The sequence below is a fragment of the Coturnix japonica genome, unplaced genomic scaffold (genome assembly GCF_054131305.1).
Source record: "Coturnix japonica strain WE unplaced genomic scaffold, WE-NBRP24 Scf041, whole genome shotgun sequence".
NCBI classification, from domain to species: domain Eukaryota; kingdom Metazoa; phylum Chordata; class Aves; order Galliformes; family Phasianidae; genus Coturnix; species Coturnix japonica.
The window spans coordinates 3,073,901-3,097,790 of NW_028188944.1; the positions used below are offsets into that span (position 1 = coordinate 3,073,901).

General features: G+C 40.0%; 3 protein-coding genes across 3 annotated transcripts; all 3 read right to left on the minus strand.

Moving 5' to 3' along the window:
* Positions 1-542: 542 nt before the first annotated feature.
* On the minus strand, positions 543-8,389 carry LOC146752796 (uncharacterized). Its single transcript, XM_085531251.1, has 7 exons — positions 8,198-8,389; positions 4,549-5,752; positions 3,970-4,108; positions 3,118-3,240; positions 2,563-2,724; positions 1,448-1,612; positions 543-815 (listed from the first exon to the last, which is right to left on the minus strand). The coding sequence occupies exons 2-7, from the start codon at positions 5,694-5,696 to the stop codon at positions 672-674; spliced, it is 1,881 nt and encodes a 626-aa protein (XP_085387377.1). The 5' UTR covers positions 5,697-5,752; positions 8,198-8,389; the 3' UTR covers positions 543-671.
* On the minus strand, positions 8,389-13,622 carry LOC146752797 (uncharacterized). The gene is made up of 5 exons (XM_085531252.1): positions 13,377-13,622; positions 12,483-12,749; positions 10,454-10,721; positions 9,897-9,958; positions 8,389-9,693 (listed from the first exon to the last, which is right to left on the minus strand). The coding sequence occupies exons 2-5, from the start codon at positions 12,513-12,515 to the stop codon at positions 9,487-9,489; spliced, it is 570 nt and encodes a 189-aa protein (XP_085387378.1). The 5' UTR covers positions 12,516-12,749; positions 13,377-13,622; the 3' UTR covers positions 8,389-9,486.
* A 731-nt stretch (positions 13,623-14,353) lies between these two features.
* On the minus strand, positions 14,354-15,507 carry LOC146752798 (immunoglobulin superfamily member 22-like). Its single transcript, XM_085531283.1, has 3 exons — positions 15,187-15,507; positions 14,414-14,551; positions 14,354-14,358 (listed from the first exon to the last, which is right to left on the minus strand). The coding sequence occupies exons 1-3, from the start codon at positions 15,434-15,436 to the stop codon at positions 14,354-14,356; spliced, it is 393 nt and encodes a 130-aa protein (XP_085387409.1). The 5' UTR covers positions 15,437-15,507.
* Positions 15,508-23,890: the final 8,383 nt, after the last annotated feature.

Genomic DNA, 23,890 nt, shown 5'->3' on the forward strand with positions numbered 1-23,890 from the left:
TGGGGACATCAGAAAATGGTAGATGGCTGCTTCTACTGCTGCTAGTAACTAGCAAACTCCAGTGTCCCAAACACAGACTAGCAGCTTTTACTACTTACACTGTTCCAACCCCCTGAGGGGAGTCTTCTTCCTCTCAAAAACTTACCAAAGATTGTAGAAAGACAAAAAGTAGTCAGAGCCACTTTATCAGGCTCTGCTAAGAATCTGAATGGAGTATCACCACCCACTGTATTTCTAAGAATTAAGTTGGTTAATAAATACTTTGTTTTTAAAATATATGTAACTGCTATTTTATGAAAGTTAGCAATTAAAAACTTATATAGGAATGATTAACATCATCTGCTAACAAAACAATATCCAGAAATCCTGCAGAGGAAGAAAATAAGTTCAATTTGCTGTGCCCGTTTCAGTGGCTCCATGAATTTTTTCCAAGTAACTTATCTAATCATGAGCCACTTCATAAGCATTAACATGAGGAGAGTTTTCAACAGCACCTGACAAAAATTCATCACACGATTGTTTCAACAGCTTTTATTCCTATCAAAGGCTATAAAAACAGGTGATCTGATCACCTTGAAAGGGATAAATAAATTAAAACTTGGGAATCGTTTAGAGAACATGAGATCTTTTCCTACTCATTCCTTATCAAAAGCAATACAATCACAACATTTTCAGATCTGAAGTTTCATACTAACCTCAGATTCATTTAATGAAGTGAGGCTCCTAGTACATCGACGTGACAAATAATTGTCTTCAGCTTTGCATCTTAATGGAATACTTTCTCCAGTTTGAGTTTTGCTTTGTTGTTTCCTAGGCTGTAAATATTTAAAAGGAGTACAGATTAGGCTATGCATTAGACCTCCAAAATATCTCGAGTTTTCTAAAGTTACAGTGTAAAACCTCAAGCTCAGACGCCACATGAACACGTAAGCTGAAACACAGCACAAGTGTGGGAAGGTAGTAACATCTATTCATTGTGTGATCTTCAGATACACCCTACTGGGTCTCACTAACAGTCTCAGGCAGTATTCTGCCTCCAAAAGAGAGAAAGCGAGACATTATTTAGGGACAAAATCTGTAACGCTGGTCGTTTTGTCATCCATTCCCCCCATACTCTGCACGCTCACAGCTGCTATGTTAGAACACCAAAGGCTAAACCTCTGCCTAATCTTCAGCATCCACATACGAATACATGGAAAACTGCATGGAAAAGTTCCATAATGTACACAGAGAGATGGTGTTCTAGTAAATAAAATATTTTTGAGAAGATGAGAGCTCATGTTTGAGTGGAAGACAAAAAGAACCAACAAGTACTCATCACTGAATATGTAGTTAAAGGACTATATGCTAAGAAAAATGATTCTAGCTCCAGTATCTCCTAGGAAAACAATAACAAAAAGGGGTTAACAAGATGTTAAGTACTGACTTTCTACAAATATAATCATACCTTTTCATTGACAGAGTCATTCCTTCTACTTTGTCTTTCTTCAAGTAAAGGTATTTCTGGCAAACACTGAGGGCTACTGTGGTTAATGCGTTGTTTTAATTCCTTTATAAAGTCATCTTTGTCAGCCAGTTCTTTTCTTAACTCTTCTATCACAGTTGCATTATCCTAATAAACAGTAAAAACTGCTGAGTTGTGGGATTGGCAAAAGGAATTAACACACACAAGCAGTATTGCAATTACTTAGTAGCATCAGTTTTAGAATTGCAGGCTAGAACACTTAACTATTCAAGAACAGTAACATTTCACGGATTTGTACGGTCACTGTTACAAGTGCAGTAGTCACAGAATTGCCTGGGAAGTTGTAATACAATATATTTTGATTCTTCTATTTTACTTATGTGCTTCAGCCTTCATCTCTCTTAAGATATAATAACCCGAGCTTTTATTTGTTCCCAAATCCTCGGTACTGTGAGAAAGTCGGCAGTTGTAGGGGAAGTTTTGCTATGAGAACATCTTTCTTCTCAGAGAAAGTGAATCCAAACATTCTCAAAAGAGCACAACTCATTTAGTCTTCTGTTTAGCTTCTGAAATTCTATGCTACGGGTTAGATTGGCTATCCTGATTAAAAGCTGGATGTTGAAATAAGAAATGCAACTTCCAGAGATCATCCCCCCTCTGCTTTTTGATGCTTCCCTTAATCTCTCTCCACGTCCCCTTCTGTTTTTTCATGCCATTGTAGATACTACCTCAGAGAAAGCAAAGAAAGTAAGAAACCTGAGACAGAACTACTGTCTGAGTATTGAGCCTAGCTTGGGATCCGGAAATGCTGTGAATTATCAGAAAAAGCTACAGATGTCCAGTCTGACTGTAGGATCATAAGCATCAAACTGACATCTGCTTATCTGAACTACTGAAAAAATTGAAATTTTAGTAATTAACAGAAATTCTGTTTCTGAAGAACAAAAATAAAAGCTGGTGCTTTTTTTGGTTAGTTGCACATGATGTCAATACGACAGTGTTCAAGAACAGAAGCACACCCAGAATACAAAGAGCAGGTACAGGAGTCTTACAGAATTTATGGGTAGCTAATCAGGTAGGAGGAAAGGAGAGCTGACCTTGCTTGAATCCTTTAAGGCAGATTGACTCAGTTCTGCTATTTCTGTCTCTTTTTGTATGGCATTAGAAGCCAAAGTTTTGAGCTGTTCTTTCAAAGCTTCTACTAACTGATCTCTCTCCTCACGCCACTTCTGAATATTATGGTCCTTTTCCTCCAGCTCCTATATTTCATGTTGAAAGAAAAGCATACACAGTAGAAACAAGCAGAATCTTTAAGACAGCCTAGAATTAATAAGTTTTTCATATAGCATAAATAAAGACTCAAGCTGATAAAAAGAGTTTATGGTAAGACATTTCAATTAACATATCGTGATGTCACTCAACAAGATCAGGTTATATGCATGTATTACATATGTATTTACTATGCAGACTATTGTATTGAAAACAATCTGCCAGTGCTCTGTAGTGACTAATTATTTGAATATCTTTCATGGTCTACCACTAATTTCAGTTGGCCACTTTCATTTTGCTCCAATTTTTTTTTTTCACCTTTTTCCTGTTGCTTGGAAAACCTGCATCATTAATTTAATAAAAATTAAGAGCAAGTAAAATACCCGTTTAAGTTGTTGGATAGTATAGTCTTTATAATCCAGCTCATCCTTAAACTGGTTATTAATCCTTTCAAGTTCATCCATCCTGTTCCTGAGGGATTCCTCCACAGAACGCATCGTGGACACCTGTAATGTAAGCACAGCTCACAGTTCATTAAAAGACTTCTGTAATCCAACCTGGCCAAATACTTCTTTGTTAAATAAAGAGGAATTCACAAACAAGTGCTGAGTAGGAAAACGACAGCAAGTGCAAGGTTACCAAGGAAGACATGAACTCATTTTTAAGCTTCAATTTTCCACCCCAAGCACACCCAATAAACTTTCAGACTAAGATCCTGCAAAATGGGTTTTAAGATATCTTCTTGTTTAATAATTAAATTTTAACTATTAACATCACTGAAGCTGAAATTGAAGAAAAAAAATATACATGCTTATATTAAAGAGCCTCTGGAAATTAGTCTATTTCTCTTCAAGTAAATAGCATTCTTCTTCCCAGTTATCAGCGTTTTTTCACAAGACTTAGGTTTTAGGCTTTGGAGTTACCACGGATACCAATGGCAAGTCACCAGTAACGTAGAGATAATAACAAGTCCCCTCCAGAGGCAGATTAGCTATTCTCTTCACAAACCTTATTCCAGACTACCAACCAACTTTACTTTCCTCTGTTCATTATCTATGTGAAAGCATGTTTTAACTTCTGGTCCCCTCTAGAGCTTCAATGGCAACTTTACCTAAGATTTGCTGCTAGCCACACTAGTGTGAAATTTCCAGCTTCATAGTTAAAGTTTGAGAAGTTTTAACAGCAGAAAGCCAAGCATAATCTTACAGAAAAAAATATCTCAGTTGACTACAAACCTCACTTTGTACTTGCTGAATTTGTTTCTCGGCATCAGAATGTTTGTCTTTTAGATCTGCATACTCTTCTTCTTTCCTCTGCAAAACTTTTTTCAAATTCAGTACAAGGGCAGAACTCTCAGAAAGAATATTTTCTAGCCTTATGTTAAAAATAAAGACACAAAGAACATTACTGTTACACATCTCATGGAAACAGCAATTACAGCTTAATCCATGCCCTGCCTGTTGGTTTCTATTTGTAAATAGACTCTTAAATCTATCTAGACCAGTGACAAGATTTAAACAATTACTTTTGAATTTCAGCTTGCTTCTCATAATCAGATGCTGAAGCAATAAATTATTCAGATGCTATTCTGAGGGATGTACAACAAAACCACCAGAAATCCCAATATTATTCTTTATTTCCTTGCACACTCCTGTTTTCCCTTGGAACTCAAGTAGCATACCAAAGCACCCTAAAGTAGTAGTTTGGCCATTGATAAGCATGCAGATGCATTAAGTCGAAGGGATGTTCCCATTAACTATTTTTAACTCTAGTTCATTCTCGAAGGGCTCTAAGTTAACTCAGTGGTTACTTACGATTCTATACGTTGCACTTTCTCCATTTCACTCTTTTCCTTTTCCCGAAGAGAATGTTTCATCTGCTCCAAGCTGTTTTTCAGCTGCAGAACTTCTTGAATCAGATTTGCTTCTTTGCTACTTAACTCATCAATTTTTTTGTCTGCATTTGCAGACTTCTCCTGCAGAGTTGCTGTAAGTGTCTCTAGATTAACAATAATAGATTCTTTTTCTTTAAGTAATTCATTGAGTTTTGACACATTGTCTTCCATTGTCTTGAAAGCCTCCAGGAGATACTCAAGCTCTTTTATTTTTACCTCACAGTTGGCAACTTCCTCCTGAAATTGTGCAATCACTCTCTGATCTTCTGCAGTCTTTTCTTCAAAGTCCTGAGTTTTCTTTTCTATTTGCTCATGTAACTGATTCACAAGATCATCTTCCTGACTAGTGTGAGTTGTAATCTCACATAGCTTCATTACAAGTTGACGATTATGATTTTCAGCATTATTCAGTCGCGCCTTTAGGTTTTCATTGTCTTGAAGCAGTGCTTTGATGTGCTGACTTTTTTGTGAGGAAACATCAACAATACTTCTGCATACTTCCCAAATCCTTTCAAAACTATAGGAAAAGGAGAAGTCCTGCACAAGATCTGAGATGGAAGAAGTCTGTGACTGAATGCATGCAGAACTAATTTGAGATGTCCCTGGCTCATCTTTTTCAGAGTCTGAGGAATCCTTTACACTGACAAAGTCTGTACCGATGGCGTGAAACTCTAAGTGACATTTGTATAATTCATTTAATTTGGTCCGCATTTCTTTTACTTGTGACACTTTATCAATTATATATTCTTTGGCAACTTCTATGTTGTTAGTTAGTTGGGCATTTTTGTCTTCTAGTGTCATATTTATAGATTTCTGTTCATCCAGTTCAGAAGCAATTTCCCGATAGTCAGCTTGACCCTGCAGAATTTGTTCACGGAGGACATCAGCTGTTTCTTCAGAAAAAGAAAGCTCAATACGCAGGCTTGTTACCTGCTTACTGAAATCTTCTTTTTTATATTTTTCTCTTCTGCATTGTTCTTCAAGCACAGCTAAATGACGTTCCAAGATTTCAGTTCTTTCCCTCAGTGCTAGTACTTTCTTTCGGTACGTGGAGCACTTTTGTTTCATGTGTTCAATTGTCTTTTGCTCTACAGTGTTCTTTTTCTTTCTCTCATTTACAACTACTGTAAAACAAACAAACAAACAAACAAAAAAAAAAAAAGGGAAAAGGAATGTAGCTCAGATTGATTAAAATCATTATTACATAGCAGTTCACAACACCAAGTAGCAACTTCTAAGTGAAAAACTGTCGTAATAAGCCATACCCTCACATCACATAGTATTTGATACTAGTGAAGGAATTAAAGTCCTCTGGACACGTAATCAGGTGCCTCAGATTTCTATACAGAATTAACAGCAAAAGGTTTTCAGTCTGGAAGAACACTTTTACCATGGCACTACTCAAACCTTCCACTCCACACCAGTAGAAAATCTTATTAGATTTAAGAAACATGGGAACGAGATAGATAATTCACAGCTATATTCTTTCTATCTTCCGTGCTTCAGCAATCCCTATAAGGCAGCCAGGAATCACTCCATCTACATCTAAATGGTAGATAAACAGTTCTCTAAGAAATTTCATTCCAACTCACAGTCCTCTTACTTTCAAAAGAAAGATAAAACCCTGGACAAGTTGATCACTTAAGTGTTGATATCTGTCTCTCTTATTCAGTTGATCTCTAAACAAAATATGAGGATTCCTACTTCTGTCCACACTTACTCTTTTGCATATAAAGTTCACTCATAAAGTTGTACAAATTTGCAGATTCAAGTTTCCATAAATATTCCATTAGCTTGGGGCTGTTTTTTTCTTTAACTGGTGAGCAATTAGCTAAAATCACATGCATTTTCTTTCTATCAAAAGCGACTTCTGTTGTATTTCATCACTGCTTAAGAATCCGGTTACATCCATTCCATAATATGCATACGTTAAGTATTAAAAGAAATAAATATAAGTCAAGACTTACTAGGGATTGGGTCACCACAACAATATATTCCATGGTGATTCTTGTACAGTCCTTTTATTACTACAACTACAGAAATGCAGAATTTTATAGCGCCCACGTGCAGCCTGCATTACATACAGATTCACATGTACTGCATGGAAACAGCCTCTTAACTCATCTAAGGAGTTTTATATACAGCCCTCAACTGATTTAAAAGTCATACTGAAGAAACAGCAGTGGCATATTCCACTCCAAACCAGGTTTTGGGTTTTGACTGCTGCTCCCAGCAACACTAGTGAGGGGAATATGATTTATAAGTAATCTAAACACTTTATGCTGAAAACAACAAGCAAGCACTAAAGCAAGATAAATAAGACTAGGGAGAAGATGTGTAATGTTCAGTCTAGAAGCTCCTTACACAGGAAGTAGGGAAAAAGCATTATTACAGAGCATAGGAAACAAGACCTAAAAGCTCAGAGAATGGTGTAAATACCCTGAACTTGAAGCTGAGATAACCTAGCATCTCCTAAAACACTTTTGCTCGTGCTACATATATAACTAATTCTACAAAAGAACCAGCACAACATACCTGTGCTCATTGTTCTACTGTGTATATTTAAAATAGCTAAAGAATATATATTAAGCGGTTTTTGAAATTGGACGCTATTAATACTCACAAATAGAAGAAAATTTTAACATGATTGAATACTCAGTACTTCTTAACAGAAAACTTCATGCTGACATTGTGACTATCAGCTACCCATTTTAATTCCTATGTGGAGCATTGCTGTCATTAATTATTAAATGAGAGCTTTGGTCATATGATTAGAACAAACCCACTACTATTTGGAGTATGGAGGAGTCCACATCCCTCCCTCAGTCTCTGGTAAGATGCTTATATGTGATGCCATTCAGTGGTCACATTAGGATTCAATATTTATGCCAAATAAAGGCAGCAGGGACAAATCATCCAAGAACAGCATCTCATCCAAAGAAGGCCTTGACTTTCTCCCTTGCACATATTATGCAAGAGGAATACAAGAAAGGAAGGGACTACAGCTAAGTTTTAGATTTTCCCTTCTACATTGTATATTCCTTCCGTAATTCTAGGAACACTGATGCTCAGCTGTGCCCAGAAGTGAAGTTAAATGCATCAGAGCTTATCCAAACCATTTTGCTCAAATATTGCCCATGAGCGAGCAATTAGCAGGTTGTCAACAATTTTGATAGTTGCTTCAGGGAAACCAAAACAAACAAAGAAAAAAAGCACTTGAACAGCTGACGCTACTCAGAAGATCAGCAACAGCAGTTGAAACAATCCTAAAGAAACTGCTTTAAAACTATTACCAAATCTGCAAGTGCATCAACAGATGAGGAAAAAGCAGCAAAGAGGAAAAAAATAGTGCAAAAAACTTTTATTCCTAAGCATTCAAAAACGAACAGCATAGGACCTTCTGAAAAAGGGATATTTACATAACAGTTACTTCTATTTACAGTTTAACACAGTGGCTTTTCTCCTTATACCATAAGGTACGTGCTTCACAGCCTTCTGCTTCCTATCCGGAATAGGAAGCAATTTATTGTTTTGGAAGACATCCTGTTCAACGATGGAAGAAACTGTACCTTTCTTTGGAGGTGGCTCTTCCACAGTAGGCTTATCCTCGTCAGTACTGCGCTTTCTTCCCACTTCCAACTCAGTTTTCTCTTGTTTCAGTGCTTTAACTGAAAGCACTGAAAATTGGCTGCTTTCAGTTCCTTTATTAGTGTTCTCTTCTGCCGGTTCTGCTTTAATGGTAGTTAAATGGTAGGTAGTCTTTTCCTGTATTGATATAAGATCAGTTACATTGAAGCTTAACAAAAGGAGCACTTAAGTCTCAGTAATCTTCTGTGGGCAAATATTTACACAAAACCATACAGCTAAAATATTTACCCAGTGACTCTATAGACATCAGTTACAAATCTCAATAGCAGACAGAACAAGTACACCTTCAGATAATGACAAGTGCAATACTCGGTAGAGTATACAAGGGAAAGCAAGAGCCTAGCAGGTTACAAAGTAAAAGACTTGCACACAATCAAGAGTTTACCAGGAGTTTACATGGTCAAAGAGCAAATGGTCAGCTCTCATACAAGTTCATCACATCACACTTCTGCTAAGCTGCTAAAATCACTTTCATCGTGACAGATATAATCCAACCTTAAAGCTTAGTCAGCTCTGTCACGCATATTTTAGATTGTGTCCTTGACCACAAGTTAAGCTTTTTTACTTACAAGATGATGATTGTAAAGCCATGCTGGCACTGCCAAGGACTGATTATTCATCTTTAGTAACTTATGAAAAGAAAAGCCTCAGAAGTGTTCAGGCCACACAATCTCACAGATAGAGTTGGAGCCTTGTTCTTGGAAGAAGTAATAGGTGAGGACATGACTACTCATCACAGTCAGCTTTAATACCATGGAAATACTAAGTTGCAGTGATGCAGACAGTCAAAGACTAAGAAGGGTCAAGTTGCTAAGCTTACAATGTTAGAGATCTGAGTGACAGAATTAACTATAAATGTTTTCAGAGCTACTTCAGGTTACCAAACATCAAAAAATGAACAAAAACCACCAGAAGTGGTATGCACACATACTTAATCAAGCTAGTCTTCACATATTCAGTAGCTCGCGGTACATTAGTCAGGATAAAGTTTTATGGACTGCATAGAACGTGGAGATATCCTGACCATTCCTACTCGTACTTCCAACTCTACTCAACATACTTTTACTGTTGCTCTTCCTCTGATGTAGGAGTGTGAGGCAGGAGTTAGTGGAACACACCGATATTTTTGTTGTTTGTGTTAACAACAACTACCTTCAGATAAATTTGAATTGTTTACAATTTCAAGCGAGTACCAGCTACATACAGAAAATCAGTTTTCCAAAAATGTGTTGATTACAAGCATAGAATTAGTGTTTTTCTTTTTTTGTATAAGGATACGGAGATGTGTAAAACTCACATAATCTTTTACTTTTTCTTCTAAATGAGATTTTAAGTCTTGTAGCTCTGTAATAATGTCATCTTTCTGCACCACGATGTCCATTAGCTCTCGAATCCTTTCATTTTGTGCATTCATTTTCTTGGAAATAAAAAATAAAAAAAATTCTGTCATCAGTTTCTAATGTAGTGTTAAGTAGCTGAATTACACAATGCATTAAAGGCAAATTCAGTTAAGCTAAGCTCGGTAAGAAATCTATTAATGGAGCCTACTGGAATAGCATTTTAAGCTACCACAAGTTGGTATTAAAACAATTTTACACAACATCTTCTTGATAAAGTTACCTCAGTTGCTTCTTTAAGTTGCTCGACAGACTCATCCAATTTAATCACCTGCATTTCAAAGTCTGTAACACACAGAAAAGGTTGTGTTACATAAGTAGCCAATAGATAGTTTATTAAGTAATCAATTTTTCCAGATATTCTAATGTTTAGGTAGCTTTTGAACAGATTAATTAATTTGCATGTGGTCTTCACTTATTGGGATTGATTCAAAAGTTTTCTATATTTCTTGGAACGAAAACATTGCATCAACAAGACATAAAGAAGAGTAGAGATTACAATATAAAAGTAAAAATCAAGATATAGACATTTAACCCCATACTTACGAAAGCGTAAAGCTGCTAGTTGCAGTTTAAAGGAGAGGGGGAAAAAAAGAAAAGAAATAACCAAAAACCGTGGAATTGCTGAACCTGAATATACACAAGGAACAAACTATCACTTATCTACAGGCTATGGTTCCAAAGGTAGAACATCTCCTCTAATTCCTACTCAAACTGGTTATTTCTCTTTTAGATTAATGAACTATTTCTGTCTTCTACCTTTCACATCGCATAACTCACCTTTGTTCTTCTGCATCAGCTCTTCTTCAGTTTTAAGTAGTTTGGTGTTTTTCTCTGTTAGCTCTTCTTTGGTCTCCATCAGTTCAAAGTTAGTTTTCTCCAGCTGCTTTTCAAACCAGCCAATATCTTCCTTCAGGTCCTCCAGGGATACAATGGAACTATGTGCTGCCTCAGCTTGCTCTTTAATATCCATGACATCATAATGCACAGAATCAAGAATGCCCTCAGGATCAACACAGGTGTCAGGCACTATGCTATGTTCTCCACGCTGAAACGTAATTTATAATCAGTTAAAACTGGTGAATAGCTGACTACATAATAGCTGTTATTTCTACAAATAGTCTGGATAGCCACTATGAAGACAGCCATACAAGAAGTTTTTAATTTCAGCTTCAAAACCCACCTCACAAATTCACATACAACATGACAGTGATTCGTATGGGGGGAAGATAAGTGGCATTCTAGTAACAGCTAATATATTTTATAGTATTTGATGACCACACTCCCTTTTTTTTTTTTTTTTTTTTTTTAAAATATTACCCCAGATTTATCTCCTTCAAATTTAACGTACAAGTTCGGACTCCCCTTTTCTCTGTATACAGCTCAAATTTTCATTTTGGGTTGCAGAAACAAGGAAAACGCCCAGATTCCCAAAGCTTTCTGAAACTGTTCTTAAGGCTCAGCAACTACTCCTGCTAGATGAAGAATAGATGTATCTTGCTCATCATACAGCAACACAGCATGCACTTCTTTGTAAACAGCCTTGTGTTTCTATAAGGTGTGCCCATAACATTTAAATAGTAAAAAGGAAAATATTTAAGAAAAAAAAAAGGAAAATATTTAAGAAAAAAAAAAAGAAAAATACCAGGGTGTCATGGTTTAATAATTTTTTAATTTGCTATCAGTATTCCACATCATAACATCATATAAAGCATGAATAATTTTACTGCTCCCGAACACTTGCAGTATATTGTTGATATTGTCGTGTGGGGCCATACAGCAGCAGAGATTTTCAAGAAAAGAAAACAGATAATCCTAATTCTTTTGCAAGCTGGTTTTGCCATTAAGCGCAGCAAGGTGAAGGGGTCTGCCCAGGAAATCCAGTTCTTAGGTGTAAAATGGCAAGATGGGCATCGACACATCCCAGCAGATGTGATTGAAAAAATCACTGCTATGTCTCCTCCCATCAACAAGACAGAGACCCAATCTTTTCTGGGAGTAGTGGGCTTTTGGAGAATGCATGTCCCAAACTACAGCCACGTAGTGAACCCCCTCTATCAGGTAACATGGAAGAAGAATAATTTCTCATGGGGTCCTGAGCAGCAGCAGGTTTTTGAGCAAAGAAAACAAGAGATGGCCCGTGCCGTGGCCTTGGGGCCAGTACGGACGGGACAGGATGTGAAGAACATCCTCTACACTGCTGCTGGAGAGAAAGGTCCCACTTGGAGTTTGTGGCAAAGAGCTTTAGGAGAAACCCAAGGCCAACCCCTGGGACTTTGGAGTCGAGCATATAAAGGGTCTGAGGAGTGCTACACTCCAACTGAGAAGGAGATCTTAGCCATGTACGAAAGGGTTTGGGCTGCTTCTGAAGTAGTTGGGACAGAGGTTCAGCTCCTTCTAGCACCTCGCTTGCCTGTGGCCCCCCTGTCACGGACACAGGTAGATTTTTGTTTAAACCGTGACAACTACCCAGAATGCAGCATAAGGGAATTTTTGCCTAGAACTCTGGAGGACTATTTTTAACTCAGAAAGGTCAGAGATAGAAAGTTCACACTGATTTCTGGGTCACCAGCCTCACCGTACATCAGCATTTTTGGTTTTTAAATGATACATAAAGTTCTCAATGGCACTGCTCTAGTCGGTAGTTCTTTCCCTTTCCGTGCAGCTCGTTCTGTGCATGGCTTGTGAACCGCTATTCAGGCCAGACAGCTGCAGCCCCAAAGACCTGCCATAAATGTACAAATTCTACCAGGATAATGTCTTGGTAGTGGAGAAACAGGATGCGCAGTCATATGGCTCTCACACATACCTTGTACAACCAGCTTGGCTCTGGACTGGGCATCACCAATGTCACAGGTGTACACGTCACTGTCACTTTTCTCCAGATTTTTTATGCACAGCTGCAGGTCTCGTCCTTTCTGTGCCCTCTTGTATTTCCTGCCAGGCCTGAGCTCAGCAATGCCTTTCCTCCATATGACGAAGGATGCGGCTTTCTCGCTCTGACATGTAAAAAGTGCACTTCCACTTTCTTCGATTTTCACATCTGAAAGTTCCTTGATAAAGTAATTAGGTTTTTCTGGAAGGAAAAAAAAAAGGATGAGGGTGTAGGACAAAGGGATTTGTTACTCCAACAAGTCCCAAGCATACAGAGGTGTCCTGAATCTCCTTTGCCCTCATTTCAGAATATCACATAGAGATGCAAAGAGTCTAAGAAGACCACAGACTCCACCCATTTACATAGGTTTGATAATTCCAGTAGATATCTGGAAAGTTCAATACCATTATACATGCGCTGGTAGGATCTCATCTGATAAACTGCATATAGTTTTGATTACACATATTCAATAGAGACTAATTCAGATTGCCATCTTTTCTTGGCTCACTAACACCCAAGATCATAGAATCATAGAATGATCACAGAATCATAGAGTGGCCTGAGTAGGAAAGGACCTCAAAGATCATCTAGTTCAAACCCCCTCCAAGGGGTCACCAACCACCAGACCAGGCTGCCCAGATCCACATCACACTGGAGAATCATTCAGTTTCCAGATTATTTTAAGGAAAAGATTTTAATCCATCATATTTTCTGAAAACTAATAATTGATCCTGCTCAAGGAAACAGAAGAGAAAAACATCACCCACAGGCTGCAGATATTTACCTCGACTTCTCTACATGCCATCCCCAGTGTGCTTTTCAACTCACCTTGCACAGTGACCCTGGCTTTTGTTATGGAGTCCTCTGTCTCACAGGGGTACTCCCCACTGTCCTTGGCGGTAGAGTCATGGATGATCAGAATGGCCCCAGTTCCCTCCTGCTGCAAGTCGTACTTCTGGCTTTTTCTGATTGCTTTGCCATCCTTGTACCACCTGATGTTCAAATCCGGTTTTGACAGCTCACAGCTCAGGCTGATGTCCTGCCCTGCTGCTGCTGTCTTATCCTCCAGCTGTTTTGAAACCTCAGTAGGTTTTCCTGGAAGAAAACATTGCTTTTGGAGTAACATACACTTAGGGTAGGATGCCTCTCTCAAAATACACGCATCTACATGCTGGAGATAAGTTAGAGAGGCACTTGCAACAAACGCCATCCTACAGCCAGCAGTAATCTGCAAAGTACAGACAATAGAATTCCAGGCAGCATTTATTCTCTCTTAAATCTACCCAATTGAGGATGATGAACCATGTCTGAAAACTGCCTCTTTCTTCTCTCCACTCATCACACTGGGAGCCTCGGATGATGCTCTCAGATGCACATGTTCTAGATAGGAATTTGTTGTACAGCTAGATTATGTGAAGGCCATCCCTTCAGCTTATACTTAGAGGATATTTCCTCCCACAGTTCCCTCAACAGATCATTCCTGATTTACTGTTAATGGAACAAGCTGTAGTGAGATGCCCATTTCCAGCACTACCCCAGTGCTTTGGGTAGTTCTCACATTTGTGTAAAATGTTTCCTCCTTTTACTTATTTTTAAGAGAAATTCTCAGTGCTTCGAGGTTCAAGTAGAAGGTTGCTATTCACTTTAACCATATTATGAGTTAGCTCTCACGACAATCTTATCAGAAGACAGTTGAAGGAATCAGACCCCAGAATCTCTCCCATCTCATTACCTTTCACAGACAGAGAGGCTTTGGAGGTTAGACCACAGGCAGTAAAAAACGACTTCCCCAGCGTCAGTAGGAGTCACACTTTTGATAATGAGAGTATATTTCCTATTCACGTTAGAAGCTTTAAATCGCCCACCACTTTCCATTCTGCTTCCAGTCAGTGTCCAGTTGAACTCATCAATGCTTTCATGGGACGGAATGCATTCAAAAGTACAATCTTCTCCCTCCTGGATTTCAGTGTTTTTCAGCCGTTTGGTAATGCCACTATTCAGCTCTGGAAGGTAAGAGATAGGTTAGTATGAGGTTTATATGGAGAAAAGGCATTTGTGACTGACGTGAGTAGCAGTACTGGTGTTTTAACTCAGGATTTGCAGAACATGGCTGCATTCCTTACTGATGTATTCTCTAAGACATTCTCCACTCAGAATTACCAGAAAGCTATAAAAAAAAAGAGACGTGAATCTCTTGTCTTTGCTCTGGAAGAACTACAATTAGAGCAGCTCAGTCCATGGAGCACAATGAAGATTCAATGAGCTACAGAGGGAACAACCTAACTGAGAGGACAACTCTAGGATGCTGCATGAGAAAAAGGGTTTTGCCTATGACAAGAAATTAAATGTTTCTATTAGCTCATTTGTTACCATCCTACCGCTACTGGTGTTCAAACCATTTCTCCATTTTAGGGATGTTTAGAAAGGAAATATTTCCAGGACATTCTTGATGTGTTTGGTGATTTTCATGGCAAAATGAGATACATTTACATCAAAAGCAATGGGAATTTTCCAGACATCACTGTGCTAAATTGCAGTAATACACTTCTATTGTAGAAACTATTAAGGCTCGTGGGGGAAGACATAGTGACCACACTGAATGTGCTTTCAGCACTCCTTTACTTTCCACAGTACTTACCCTGAATGCCGACCTTTGATTTGGCAACATCAGTGCCAATATCACAGGTATAGAAACCTGCATCTGACTTCTCGAGGTCATGGATAAGGGGACATAGGGTCTTCCCAGACTGTACCAGCTCATACTTGTTGCCAGAAGTGAGCAGAACACCGTCCTTCTTCCACACTGGTTTGACCTTCTCTTTAGAGACTTCGCATTCCAATTTAATCACACCCCGCTCCTCACCAAAAACATCATCCAAGGACTTCATGAAGACAGCAGGCTTCTCTGCAATTAAAAGGGCAAAACAGAACAATGTGATACAGAAGTTGAGACATTTCCAGTTGCTTTCAGATTTTTAAAGAGGGATCAATAAATCTTTACCAGCACTGACGACACCAATATAGAACCTAAAGCGGTTTCATGTGTGTTGACTGAATGCACTTTATGGAATTCTGAACTAATCAATAGGAGAATACAGGGAACAGGAGGGACAGCCTGCATTGCCGGTGGGTGGGACTGATATCATATGAAGTAATTGGGATGCAGCTCTTCTAAAGCTGGAGAGCTGGCATTGCCCTCACATGGAGCAGAGCTCATACAGCAGGCCACAGGATTAAGAGGATAAGCTGCTGAACACTTTTGATTTTCCTGTTTTATTGACTCCTTTTATCTATTTTCTATTTCACACATCAGATGTTTATACTGGGGAAAAAACTTCCACCAAATGCAAAAGAAAGGAGAAAGAGGAAATCCTTCAAACTCCGAGCGCATAGAGTAAAAGAGCTTAATTGCTGGGGAGAGCAGATTAGAATCACAGTACCCTTAGAATTGGAAGAGACCCTTAAAGGCCATCTAGCCCAGCTCCCCTGCAATAAAAAGGGGCATTCACAGCTAGATCAGGTTGCTCACAGCCTGGTCATTAGTCATCCCAGAGGCAAAACACACACTGAATGATCTCTCCCGGCAGTCATAAATCCTTGGAGACAACAGCATTGACACTGCATGTTACTGAAGAAGTAAAAGAAACTGCTCTTGTAACTCTCCTTGTGCTAAATAAAATGATGATAAAAAGCAATGGAATGCTTTGGCAGGACACCAAAACCATCCTCCTTCGTTGATATCTGCTGCAATGGAACCTTCCACTGGAAGAAAGCCTCTGATGACTTGTTACCCCAGAGAGGTCAGCTTTAGAAGCAGGATTGCTGCACAATGGAATGAACTGGAGCTCCTTAGCATCTCTTACATCCAGGAGGGGTGTGATCAGACCCACCTATCACCTTCAGGTGCGCTTTCTGACACCTTGTCTGACTTCACTGTCACTGTGCCAGCATCCTCAGGCTTAACCTGCTTCATTGTCAGTGTGCAGCAATTGCCAATGTTCTTGATGTTATTGTAAGTGTTGGTGTAAAGGAGGTTGCTATTCAGGAACCATTCCACGTCCTCGTCATTATGGGACAGCTCGCAGGAGAAGACAGCAGAGCTCTCTTCTTCAATTTCCACATCCTGCAGGTGCTTCGTTACTTCTACATTGCGAGCTGTGGGGAAACAAGGTGAACTGTTACCACTGTTACTATAAATCATACTGGGATGTGTTGGAATGGTTGGACTAGATGATCTTTGTGTAATCTTCTCAGTGAAGATTATACATTTATAACGTTAGCAGGAGAGAACGGCAGAAGTCAACCTCAAGAAGAGAAATCTGAGGTGAAATAGGACATGGAAGAGGCCACCCTCCCTGCTCATACCTTCAGCTGTCAGCGTGGCCTCAGTCTCTGCAATTCCTGCCTTGCACTTGTACACATCAGCATCATCGGGCTTCAGCTTCAGAATCTTGAGCTCTGCTGAATGCTTATCCCTCTTGATCTTGTACTTCTCAGAGGGCTCGATGGGTGTGTGGCCCTTGAACCATTTCACAACCTTTGGAGAAGGCCTGAAGTCACAGGACAGGATGACAGAATGATGTTCCAAAGCTGTCTTGTCCTCCAACTTCCTGGTGATTTGTAGATGGTAATCTGCAAAGCAGGGGTGGAAGAGAAGAAAGGATGAGGACAATTGGAAGAAGAGGAAAGTCTCTTGCATGTATTCAATTCCAATTAATGTCATGTTCACAATGGTTTTTTGAACCACTCCAAAGATAAAACAAACGATTGTCTATAGGGAATGCCATTGACTACATTTCAACAAAGTAATACTGTATATTATCTACCAAATGCAAGGTCCAGCTCTTGTTCTGTGCTAATTAAATTGCTCCCATTTGTTGAGGCTTTTATTCAAATAAGAGTGAGTTGAAAATATTACAAATACTTCAGGATGTGAATGGAGACTCTTACGCTGGGGACAACAGCAGATGAAAAGCCTGCAAGTTTCTTTCAGGTGAAATCAATGACAAACTGCATCAAATTTAGGTGCTACCAAACTTAAACTTGTCTAGTTCAGAAACAGAATTAATTTCACCTGATTTGACATCTTTGGTATAGCCAAGGACAAAACCTCAGCTCTGTAGATCTGAATAGTAAGCACATCACAGCTATTCAAACAGATCTTTTACGGAGATGCAGCTGTCTCATTTAGTGTCCAACGACTTTGAACTGGAAATGGAGCAGACCCTCCAGACACACACAAAATATTTCAAAGACCCCAGTGAAGGAAGACTGTACGTTAATTAATTCTTCATCTTCATGATGTAAACCAAGCCTGGATATGTTACCTCTGACAAGCAGATTGGCTGTGGATTTTGATTTGCCAAGTGAGAACTGAATGATGCTTGTCATATCAGTGGTGGTTTTCGCTATGGCAAGCTGGTGGATGGTGCGTTCTTGCTGCATAATCAAGTTTCTGCCAGCCTGTAAGACTTCCCCACGTAGATACCACTTGGGAGGTTTCACAGATGGAATGGATATCTCGCATTCAAACTTGGCTTTTTCAGGCTCAGTCACATCCTCATCACACAGCTCCTTCACTAGATTAATGGATTGCTCTTTAAGAAGGATGGAACAAGAGAAAGCAGAGATGTAGAAGGAATGTAAAAAACCCTTACATTATCACCCTACTTACTCACATCAGCATTACTGCACATAAACACTACACCTATCAGCTCAAAAATGCCTTAAAACATTATTTAAAATAATAGAAAGAAAGGAATATTGTTAAGTCACATGAACACTACACCTATCAGCTCAAAATGCCTTAAAAACTCATTAAAAAATAATATAAAGAAAGGAATGTTGTTAAGAAGTCAGACAATAAGACTGACAACCTGTAGAGAGCCCAGATCTTCTGATTCCCAGTCCAACATCCAAATCAAAGCATGACCTTCCCATCCCGATATCAAACTCCTCGCATTACGAAATGGAAAAGAGGTTCAATGAAACACGGACATTGACAATAACTTTGGTTAAATACAGCAACTTAGCTCTGAACAACAAGTTTTCACCTAGTAAAGGTCTCTGTAGCTCAAATGTAATGACTCTACTTAGGAGAAATTCATTTTCCAGGAAGTTCTTGCCCTTATAATGGTAACAGTGGCAAAGCTGGGGACTGAACTCTTGAGTAGTGTGCTAACTCAAATGTCTCCCTTTTCTTTATCACACTTAACATCATATATATACCCTAACATTGTATATATTAAAAAAAAAAACAAAAACCCTGTGTTCTTTTCAAACAGCAAGAGAAAATGAAGAAAAAGTCAAGCTATGTTTTTTATCCCTCAACGTTCAAACACAAATCTGAAGTCTAAACGTAGAAAATCAACCTCCTAAGAAAATAATCTGTCTTACTTAGCAAAAGTAAATTCCAAAAGAGAAGCTGGATATTTTGTGGGCAGAAAGGTAGGTAGGTAGGAGTTTTTATTTCTGTGAAAGGTCCTGGTGGTGTTTAACTTCCTTGACATTAAAGCAAAGGATGTTAGCTCGTTTATAACATAAGATAATTTAATCAAAATCGTCATCAGAAGCATAATTACCTTTAACTGTAAGATGGGCACAAGATTCACGAGCTTCTGCCTTTTCTGCTACAGATTTTATTTCTGCTGCATCCTTGACTTGGACACGTGTGTAAGTCAGCGAGTAGCTCTTTCCTGAAGCAGAGAACCACAGAGTCACTAAGGCTGGAAAAGACCACTAAGGTCATCTAGTCCAACCGCCAGCTCATCCCTACCAAACTGTGCTCTTGAGAGCAAACCCACACCTTCACTTGGCTTCCTTGAGCAAAGAGCTCTGAGGCACATGGCCAGGCTGAGCATCATCCATCTGGTTTCACAGCATCACTGCCTGTTCTCTCATGTCAATGAAACCACCCGTTCCCCCACGTCCACATCCCCACCAAAGTGTAATCTAAACATGGCTTCTACAAGGACTGACCAAATGTGGCCGTCGTCACCTTCAAAGTACCTGATACAGAAGGATCACACTCACTGTCAGACAAAACCTCTTTGGAGAGGTGAACTGACTGCCCTGTTCACCCCCACTTTGGAAATAACTGCACTGATTTCCTACCTGCTCCCAGCAGTGTGGGATGGTGGGATAGCATCACACTTCCCACACTAAGCATCCCACCATGTCACTTGTTCCACCCTAACCTCGGTCCCAAAACAAAAGGGGAACTCCCTTCTGAACCCTCTTCACTTCATTTCAGATGTCTTATATGCTTAATCTCCAACCCACCCCCAACTCAGGAGAAAGATCCCCCTCTTACACCCTACCATCTTGCCGCAATCTGATGTTGTCATCAGCCTTCAGCTTGTTGTCATCTTTGTACCACTGGGTCTGAACCTCATCGTGTGAAATCTCAGACAAAAGATGCACTCCCATATTCATTCACTTCCACATCTTCCAGTGGTTTAACAATCTTGATATCTCCAGCTGTGAAACAGTAGAGATATATTTGTCAGGGTATTTCCAGAACTGAGTGCAGCATCTTTTCCTTACACATATTTGCATAGAAAATAAGTAGGATTATGTTTTATTCTAAACCATCATCCATTCCTGAGTCATTTCTCTTTTTAACACAGTCAATGCACCAGAATCTCATTTATTCTAAAACCTTTCAAGCAAAAGTAAGGGTAGAAAAACAATAGAACTGACTGAATCTTTAAGGTCATTTAGTTCCAGTCCCCCTGCTATAGGCAGGGACACCTCCCTCCACACCAACTCTTCTCCTCAGGGTCAAGGCTTCTCTCAAACCATTCTCCTCTAAGCCCGTGCCTGTGCTTGGGATTGCCCTGACCCAGGTGCAGGGCCTTGTACTTGGCCACACTCAAGTTCATGAGGCTGCCAAGGGCCCACCTCTCCAGCCTGTCCAGGTCCCTCTGGGTAGCATCCCTTCCCTCTAGCACATCAACAGCACCGCTCAGCTTGGTGTCATCTGCAAACTTGCTGAGGGTGCATTTGATTCCACTGTCCATGTTGCCTACAAAAATGTTAAATAACACTGGTCCCAACACCACCCTCCACCTGGACACTGAGCTATTGACTGCAGCTCTCTGAGTGTGACCATCCAGACAGTTCCCTATCCTGCAACTGGTCCATCCATCAAAACCATTTTTCTCCAGTTTGGTGACCAGGATGTCATGCAGGACGGGATCAAATGCTCTGCACAGGTCCAAGTAGATGATGTCAGTTGCTCTCCCATTATCCACTGATGCTGTTACTCCATCATGAAAGGCCACCAAGTTTGTCAGGCATGGCTTGACCTTGAGGAAACCATATTGGTTACCACCAATATCCTCATCTTCATTTTCCAAACTATGCCAAGGAGAAATAGACAGAACTCTACAATGTCGTGTCACCACAAACCTGTCTGAATCATTGGCTTCTCTGCATGCTCATCACTAGTCTCTCCTTAGCTTGTGTGCCCACAGTGTACGGGGAATGTCAGCCACAAATCTTACCTAGGGGACATCTTTGCTTCAAAATCCCTTGAACATCACACAATCCCTTTTAACTCTCCAGGTCTGCACTTATTTGTGTCAGAATCAGACCATATTTCTGTGCTGCTATTTCCCTTTCCTTCTGAAAGGCCTGGATACACTTTGGATTAACCACAGGAGCAGAGTTCCTGCATAAAACAGCCAGTACTGAAACAGCAACCCAACCTGGTTGCAGACTGAGAGAGAAAATGAGAGTTCACCGCCTGTGAATAATGAGACTTCTCTTATTTCCCTGGGGAGTAATGCCCACTTCTTTTACTTTGATGGAGCTCCTTCCCATCCTAGAAGGGAAAATATCAAGTCAGATCTCCATGAGTCCTTCCATCTCTGCACTGAGCAAAGGGAGCCTTCAGATCTATGCTTAATTCACCCACTTCCCTAGAATTAATGGAACTGTGCTTACTGGAACATATGCTGAAGCTTAAGCACAGTGCAGTGTTTTCAACATGTAGGAATGGCTATAGAACTTGCATAAATTCTGGCTGACCTATGACAGCTTAAAGCACTGCAGAGGACTGTTAACAAGCCGTTTTGGACATCACCTTGAATGAATGACATTATCCCCAAGTAAGGGAAGGAACAGCTGAGCACCGGGGAGGTGCCAGAGCAAATTCTCACACTGTCAGGTGCAAAGAAAACTCAGATTTCACCCTAAAACCCAGTTCATAACAAGGCTACAAAATCCTGGCTGAGAATTTCTGTGTTAGAGTTGAAGCTCAAGACTGTACTCCAACCAACAATATTTTGTGAAGTAAGACCTCAGGAGTTCACAAGAAACCAAAAACAAACTTCCATTTCAACTTGATAAATGAACTCAGGACATAATAACAAAGAGTGCTGATCTGGGCAAGTAAAAGAGCATAAAGAAAAGAGAGCAGTGCAAAAGCTATCAAGCAAAAGCTCAGACTCGCATCCCTTGGAAGTGAAATTAAAGGCTCTCATTCATTTCCAGAGAAGTCAGAAAGGAAAATACCATTACATGCCATACCTTGAACCACTTGACGTCCACCTTGGGCCTGCACAGCTCACACTCAAATGTGACCTTGTCCTTCTGAGTGACGCTAATGTCTGCCAATGGTTTGCTGAATTTCACAGGCAGTTCTGAGAAGGAGAAAGAAGGATGTGGATTTAGTTGGGAACGAGGTCTCTAGGAGCATCTGGCATAAGGAATAATGAAAGGCAGGGCCTACTCTCCATGCTTACTAGAACTTGTCATTAACAACAAAAAAACCTATTGTTTTGAGCAAATTATCATTACTTGTTTGGGACAATAACGTTCCAACAATCCTCTTGATATCTGAGGGATACTCTGGTGGCAATGGCCCAGTGCAAAACATTCTTTGCATCTGGAAGGAAAGCTGGTTCTGCTGTTCCATTAATCTGGGACAGGAGCAGATAATGACACCTTGCACCAACCAATACCTGTCACAGTGAGCCTCCCCGATGAATTGATGCCTTCTGCTTTAAAGGAAATGAGTCCTGCATCTTCAAGGGTCACAGAAGAAAGTGTCAAGGAATGTTTCTTCCCCTGGGCACCCATCGTGATATTTGGTGCAGGCTTCAGCCGCACGCCGTCCTTCTGCCAAGTCCCTTCCACATCCTCATGGGACACCTCCACCGAAAAGGTGACAGTTCCCTTCTCAGGGAATTCCAGGGGCTGCAGATCTTTCACCAGCTTCATCTGCCACACTGAAAGACAACGGGGACAGGTTGGAGATCTCACACCAGCAGCTGAGAAATAGAATCACAAAAGGAATCAGAGAAAGGTTTAGGTTGGAAGGGACCTTTGAGATCATCCAGATCCAACCCCCCTCTGCTGTAGGCAGGGATGCTTCCCTCTAACCAGATTGCACAAAGCCCCATCCAGCCTGGCCTTGAATGCTTGAATAGCATCAGGACTTCCAAAACAAGTTACTTCCCTCTTCCTCTCCCAGGTACAGTATCTGCTAATTAAGCAACAGCCTTTGCAAAGAAGAAAACTTGTTCATAACCAGGTCCGTGTGTGCTCCTAAATGGATCTTTCCAGATGGAAAAAACATTTCAGGTGGCCTCCTAGAATTTACCTCTTTTTGTGTTGCACACAAGACTGAAAAAAAAAATTACTTTTGCAAAGTTCTTCTTGTTATAATGAAACAAACATTTGGGGAATGGCAGAACCAGGTAAAGTTTACCATCACATCAAGAAATTTGAAATTTCACTCTCATGTTCTTGGTGTGGTTTCTGCAATAATTATTTGGACTAATTAAGCTTTTCCCTGATGAAAGCCTAGAAGTATATCACAAGAAGGACCAACTTACCCATGACCTTTTATTTGTCTTACTCAAGCATCTCCTCCTGACCAAAACTGACAATAAAATATTCAGCCAGACTACAGGTTTGAGCAGCTGAGTTGTTTCTAGGATCTCCTGCAATCTCAAGCTTGGAACACACACTTGTCTTTTGACTAAGTGTCTTTTATAGAGCAGTAAACAACAGGTTTTCACACGGCGATTCCTCATTTACCTTGCTCTGAAATCATTCTCAAACCATGCGGGATCAGTCCAGGGAGAAGGGGATGAGAGGGGAAGGGAAAGGGGAAGTCCACGGTCCTCTAAAATCAGGCTTCTTAGCCTAAAGGTCAACAGCAAATAGCAGTCCACTTCCCCACATTGCTAGCCTCCGAGCATTTAAAGAACATCAGCTTACCTCATTATGAGCTCTAACATAGCCAAAGGAATTCATATATTCAAATATTCCCTCAGGGGGAATTGTGGCTGTTCCATGCCCAGAGGGTAGAAGACAGCCAGTCTTCCTCT

Excerpts from the sequence above, each read along its gene's own strand:
- LOC146752796 (XM_085531251.1), bottom strand. The coding sequence starts at position 5,696 with ATGAAACAAAAGTGCTCCACGTACCGAAAGAAAGTACTAGCACTGAGG. Across the intron at positions 2,725-3,117 it reads CTATCCAACAACTTAAACGG|GAGCTGGAGGAAAAGGACCA; the intron begins GTATTTTACTTG and ends CATGAAATATAG. Across the intron at positions 1,613-2,562 it reads CCTTAAAGGATTCAAGCAAG|GATAATGCAACTGTGATAGA; the intron begins GTCAGCTCTCCT and ends ACTGTTTATTAG.
- LOC146752797 (XM_085531252.1), bottom strand. The coding sequence starts at position 12,515 with ATGCCCAGTCCAGAGCCAAGCTGGTTGTACAAG. Across the intron at positions 9,959-10,453 it reads GCTGATGCAGAAGAACAAAG|ACTTTGAAATGCAGGTGATT; the intron begins GTGAGTTATGCG and ends TGTGTGTTACAG. Across the intron at positions 9,694-9,896 it reads AACTTAAAGAAGCAACTGAG|AAAATGAATGCACAAAATGA; the intron begins GTAACTTTATCA and ends TTTATTTCCAAG.
- LOC146752798 (XM_085531283.1), bottom strand. The coding sequence starts at position 15,436 with ATGAAGTCCTTGGATGATGTTTTTGGTGAGGAGCGGGGTGTGATTAAA. Across the intron at positions 14,552-15,186 it reads ATCAAAGGTCGGCATTCAGG|AGCTGAATAGTGGCATTACC; the intron begins GTAAGTACTGTG and ends CTTACCTTCCAG.